General features: G+C 59.5%; 1 protein-coding gene across 2 annotated transcripts in view; it reads right to left on the reverse strand.

Annotated features, from left to right (window-relative positions):
* FBXO21 (F-box protein 21) overlaps nt 1-4280 on the reverse strand; it is a 29861-nt gene extending 25581 nt beyond the window's left edge. Inside the window, exons 1-3 of one of the 2 annotated variants that reach the window (XM_055147012.1) lie at nt 4016-4280; nt 3139-3274; nt 379-473 (exon numbers count right to left, since the gene is read on the reverse strand). In XM_055147012.1, coding sequence (XP_055002987.1) covers nt 379-473; nt 3139-3274; nt 4016-4254 — 470 coding nt within the window. In that variant the 5' untranslated portion in view covers nt 4255-4280. The remainder of the gene's footprint in view (nt 1-378; nt 474-3138; nt 3275-4015) is intronic. The other variant, XM_055147013.1, reaches the window with a different exon arrangement.
* Nucleotides 4281-6000: the final 1720 nt, after the last annotated feature.

The following is a 6000-nucleotide window of genomic DNA, read 5'->3' on the forward strand; positions in this document are numbered from 1 at the left end:
ATTAAGAAAACAGATTTTATAAATTGAATTCCCGACAGGTAAGTCTGGTGATGGTGGGCAGAAAAGTAAGTATAAAGGATCATTTTTGTTATCCAAGGCATACAGATACGTAAAGCACAGCTCTGACCCACTGCATATTTAAATACTCTCTTCTCTTTCCAAAGCAATGTTTTGCAAGCCTTCTTTAGGTCTCAAATCTATCTCACATATCATACGTTTCCCTTACACATACAGAATTTTTCAAAACTGCAACGGTGACCAGACAAATTATTTAGAAGCACACGCCCCAGAGTTCAGCCCCACACTAACAACAGCAATTAATTTTGGAGCCATGCTTAAAAGAAATTAAAAAGCGATCTCTGGTAAACTCTGACTTACCTTCCTTCCATATTCAGGATGCACACCAGTTCATCCTCAAAAAATATCTCTGGTCCCTCAAGATTCTCAATGTCACTAAAACCGTTACAGGGGACCTACGGGGAAGACACAGAGACACACACTTCAGTGACAAGGCCGGAAGGATGCCGCTGCGACTCCTGCAGGCCCCCAGGCGCAAGGACGTCCCCTCACTGCCCGGCGTCACCGTCCACACCACAGGGGGCAGGCGACACGCAGTACGTCTCGCTGGGATCTCGCTGTCCCGTTTCCGCAGACCCGTTTCCGCAGACCGGCACTCCCGGAAGCGGTAACAGGCCCCTCCGGGCAGGCAGCCTCTCTGAGGCCAGGTCGAGCCCTGCCAGCTTCCCGACTAGTCCACAGAGACCATTTCCACGCCGCCGCGGGGGCGCACGACCACGAGAGGCTGCCCGGGGCTCGGGCAACTCGGCCCCTGCGTGGCTTTTCTCCCCTGCCATTGCAAACGGTGGGGACACGCAACACATCAGCCGGAAATGTGCTACTCCCCCCATTGTTCTGTACAAGCAGACAGGGAAACGTTACGCCAACCTGTGGAGACGCGGAGCCCACAGGAACACAAGGGAATCACCCACCCGCAAGTCAACCTCAAGTGGACGCCTGGTCTAGCCACGGCCCTGGACACAGTGGTTCAGGACGGAAGAAACGACGGGAAAAAAAACACACAAACCCACCACTATTCGATAAAGACCATTATAAATGCGCAAAACCCTAGACTACAGTCAGAGGTCAAGTCGCAATGCCTCGTGGAGCAAGCCCCGAGAGCATCCAACACAACGAGGACTGAACTGTATGGCGCCCGAGGGACAGTCCAGCGGGAGGCCATCTTCCTGCACGGGCCCCAGCACCGCCGGGAGTAGTGCCTGAGTGCAGGACCAGGAATAGCCCCCAACCCCTGAGCATCGTCATGTACGGCAGGCCCCAAAACAAACAGCTGAAATACATGCATGCGAAGACATTTACACCAGTATTTGAATCTTGTGACTATGACTGCTTTTAGTTGGGTTATAGTTTATTCTATCCAGAGGTGAACGCAGTTTGTTCATTCTTACATTAAAATTTTATTAGTAGGGCCAGTAACGCGCTTGCCTTGCACGTGGCCGATCTGGGTTCAATCCCTGGCACCCCAGATGGTCCCCTGAGCCCGCCAGCAGTGTGCCATGAATAAAGAGCTATGAGTAAGCCCTGAGCACTGCCGGGTGTGGCCCTCCAAAAAATTTATTTGTAGAAATGAATTATACAAAGGAATGATCTATTTTTATTCTCCATAGAGGAATAGGTTCAAATCTGTTCAACGTTCAAATTTCCATTTTCAAAACTAGAAAAGGCCTCGAAAAAGCGCTTCAAATAACTGACTCCATTAATTGTAGTTATAAGTATTTAATAAGACAGACTCTCTAGTAAACCAAATCAGAGGGTCTGTTTTCTAGACCTCCACCAAATAAATGGAACTTAGGGGCTGGGGAGGCAGTCTAGTGGTCGAGTGCATAGTTTTCATGTATAAAGCTCTGGGTTTCATCACCAAAGATATTAAAATTGGTATGGGGCCAGAGAGAGAGAGAGAGAGAGGGAGGGAGAGAGGGAGAAAGGAGGAGAGAGAGAGGGAGAAAGGGGGGGAGAGAGAGAGAGAAGAGAGGGGAAGAGAGAGAGAGAAGGGGGAGGGGGGAGAGGGGGGGAGAGAGAGAGAGAGAGAGACAGAGAGACAGAGAGAGAGAACAAGAGCAAACAACAGCCCAGCCCAGCCCAGCGCAGGGTTTACAGGTGCAAGTCCTAGCACCGGGCTGGGGCTAGTGCACGCTGGGCGTGGCCCCCAGACAAAAAAGCAAAACAACAACAACTGCCAATTAGGCACACGGGATCCTTTTCTGAGTTGAAACAAAATTTCAAGCCTGACGACCTGCTACAGAACCTTCTCCCTGCAAGGGACACCAACCAGCGAACCCAACCCCCACCCCCCTGCATTTCAGCCAACATTAAAAAACGAAAGAAAGAAAAAAAAAAAAAATCCCCACGCCCACCAGGGGCAGCGAACACGGACAATCAGATTGGGAAGCCACAGCGGCGCGCGAGGGGGAGTCCGCTGGCCTGGCACCCCGCCAGCAGGGCTCAACCCCCGGCACCGCCCCCGCGATGCTTCCCCCAAAGCCCAGAGCCAGGAGTGCTCCCTGAGCACCGCCGCCGGGTGTGGCCCCACCAACACGACCACCACAATAACTCAGCCTTCCAGGGCGCTCTGCAACCCTAACCAATAAAGCGGATCACGAGAGCGCATCTCGAACCCTCCAAGTTACCCTAACAAATGCGCAACGAAGAACCCGGCTGCTGGGGGCGGGGTGGGGGGAGGCAACAACTGGGGGGGCGCCGCCGGGTATCCCCATACCTCCCCCCCCACCCCGCGCCCTGCGCACACCCAGGGCCCGGCCCCTGCCAGCCCCTGCCAGGCGCGGGCTGGGCCGCGGCACCCAGGGGCCCCCCAAGGCTGCCGCGGCGCCGCGCGCCCCCCGCGCCGCCGCAGCCCGCCCTCTCCCCGCCCGCCGCGCGTCGCGAAGGGAGGCTGCGGGCACAAATGGCTTCATTCTGTCGCCGAGAGGAGGGGGGGAAAAAAGGGACACAATGACTCTTGCGGCCAGCCACCGGCGTGCGGGCGGAGGGGGAGGGGACGGGCGCGCCCCGGAGAGCAGGCGCAGGGGCAGGGGCAGGGCCGCGGCGCGGGCACAGCCTTACGTGCTCGGAAAAGAAGCGCTTGGAGAAGGAGGCGACGATCTTGCGCGCCTCGAGCCCCGCTTTCTGCCGAACTTTATACTCCTCCAGCCAGTTGACGTAGTCGGTGGGGCTGTAGTGCTTCATCAGGGACGGCCACCTGCGGGCGGGGCGGGACACACGCACCCCCTGAGCGCCGCGCCGCGCGCCCCGCGCGCCCACCGGGTGACCTTGGCGCCCCGCGGCCCCGCCAACCCTGCCGCCCACCCGGGCCCGCCGCGGCCCGCGCCCACAACAATGGCAGAGCGCGCCGGCCGGGCCCCGCGCATCCCCGCACGGCCGGGGGAGGCGGGGCGGCAGCATCCTCGGGGCGCCGGGGACCCGGGGACCGGGGAGGAGGAGGGGGAGGAGGAGGAGGAGGAGGCGCGGGGGTGGGGGGCGCACCCCTCCCAAGGTCACGCCGCCCACTCCGGGGGGCCGCGGGCCGGCGTCCACCCCGAGTCCCCCCGCCGCCCCCGCCCCGCCGGGCCCGTCCACGGCCGAGCACAAAAGCGGCGCGCGGCGGGGACCGGGCCGCGGGGACCGGGACGGGGCGGCGGGGACGGGCCGCGGGGACCGGGACGGGGCGGCGGGGACGGGCCGCGGGGACCGGGACGGGGCCGCGGGGACTGGGCAGCGGGGACGGGCAGCGGGGACGGGCCGCGGGGACGGGCCGCGGGGACGGGTCCGGGCGGGCGCGCGCGGGGGCGCCCCGAGGGTCAGCGCGGCCCGGCGGCCCGGGAGGGCCTTTGTCTGCGGCCCGCGGGCGGGGCGGGCGGCGCGGGGCGCGGCGCGGCGGGGGGCGCGGGGGGCGCGGGCCGGGGCGCGGGCGGGGCCGGGGCGGGGGGCGCGCCGCGCTCACCTCAGCCGGAACTGCTCCTTCCACACCTTCCCGCTGCTCTGGCACAGCTCGCGCAGCCGCCGGCAGGTGCTGGACACGCGGCCGATGTCGGCGGCCGTGAGCGAGCCGCTGCACAGGATGTACTCCAGCACCTCGCCGGGCAGGCTGACCAGGCAGCTGAGGCCCGCGGCCTCGGGCGCGGCCTCGTCGGCCAGCGCGGGCACCACCTCCATCGCGCTGTCGACCGCTGCCGCCGCCATCTTGTCCGCGTACCTGGGGGGGGCCGCCGCGCGCGCGCACGCGCCGCCGCGCAGGCCCCGCCCACCGCGCCGGAGGAGGGGCGGGGCCTGCGGGAGCCACGCCCACGGCGCTGGACCACCATCCCCCCCCCCCCCCACACACACACACACCTCGCTCTTTCACCCCCCTCCCCACCTCCTCCACCCAACGCGGGCTACGGCTTGGAAGTTGTGAATGCCCGGGTTGGGAAAAAAAAAAATCACTGCGTTGTGTGTTCAACCCGAGAGTCGGGAATAGAAGAGAGGGATTTTTTTTTGTTTTTCTTCCTTTTTTTTTTTTTTCCCCGAGGATTTCATTCGAGTTCCTGGTCCTAGATTCTCATTTAGATCCGCTTGACGGTGGCAGATCTGCACACTGATGTGATAAGAGCCATTTAAAAGAAAAAAAAAAGAGAGATTTATCGTCCCTTCCCTTTGTTAGGGCGATGGCCGAAGGCGGCCCACAGTTGATTGCGGTGTTATTTGTGAAACGGTTCTTGAGTGACAGCCGAGCTCTTTGCATCGTTCGTAAAAAAAAAAAAAAAAAAAATCAAAACCAAAGTGGAGGCGAACTTGGACGATTCTCTGGGTAGACAAAAGCCGTTTAATCAAACCAAGCTTAATTTCGTCTATTTTGCAAGACTAACCTGACCCGGGTCATTTCTTGTTTATGCCTCTGGAAATGAAAAGCAAGCTTGTGAACCGTTTCCCAAGGTTGCCATGACAATCTGGGGAAGTAAGTCATAGTGGATCAGCCAGCCAAGATCGATTTCTGGGCATTTAAGAGAACACAAGTGGCACCACCTCTTAAGGGAGTGGGAGATGGGGGGAGGGGGGACAATGCGTGCACAGTCCCTACCCTCTCCCTAACCTAAGCAGCTTTTGTAATGACATATCCACAGCCAGAGCTGAGTGATCCGGGTTTGTAAACAGCTTTGCTTTTCTTTCTTTTCTTTTTCGCTGGGGGAGGTGCACTAAACTCTTTCTAATCCTGATTTTCCTGATGTGACAGCAGCTGGAGGGTACATACATCCATTTGGTTGGGGGCTGAGGAAGGGAAGGTCGTATACACCGCCTAGGGACCTCACACCCTTGAGTTGTGGTCCAGCTCATGTCAAGACTCTGTCTCGAATTTGGTTGCTTAGGAACAGAACCTTTCCTGCAAGGACCCCTTCTCTGAGTCTGGCTGATAAATACCAATGTTCTCTCTGTTCTGAAGTGGGGGCCAGGGGCCAGAGTAATAGCGCAGCAGGCGGGGTGGGGGGAGGGGGCGGGGAGCGTTTGCTTTGCCTGCAGCTGATCCAGGTTTTCTCTCCAGCAGCCCACAACAAGGAGTAATCCCTGAGTGCAGAGCCAGGTGTGACCCCTGAGCATCGCTGGGTGTGGCCCAGCCCTTCTTTCCCTGCAAAAAAAAGTGGGGAACAATCTGGCCCAGCTGTCTGGGCTCACGAACTCAGGGCCAGAGTTTAGATCCAGAAAGAACCTGGCTTTGACCCTGCAAGAGTTCCCACCCACTCGTGTGGATGGCACTTTGGGGGTTGCCTACACTTAAAAAAAAAAATTCAGTTTGGAGGGGAGTCAGACGGTGCCTCCCAGGAGCTCAGGGTCCACTGGGGCTGCGGGGGGGGCAAACGCAAGTAAAGAAGAGCCCGTTGGAGTATTCAGAGGCTCCCCAAAGTGTGCCCCCCCACACCTGACAGTCAGAATGCCCTGAGCTACCAGAATTCC

Source organism: Sorex araneus, chromosome 9 (genome assembly GCF_027595985.1).
Source record: "Sorex araneus isolate mSorAra2 chromosome 9, mSorAra2.pri, whole genome shotgun sequence".
Classification (NCBI taxonomy): Eukaryota; Metazoa; Chordata; class Mammalia; order Eulipotyphla; family Soricidae; genus Sorex; species Sorex araneus.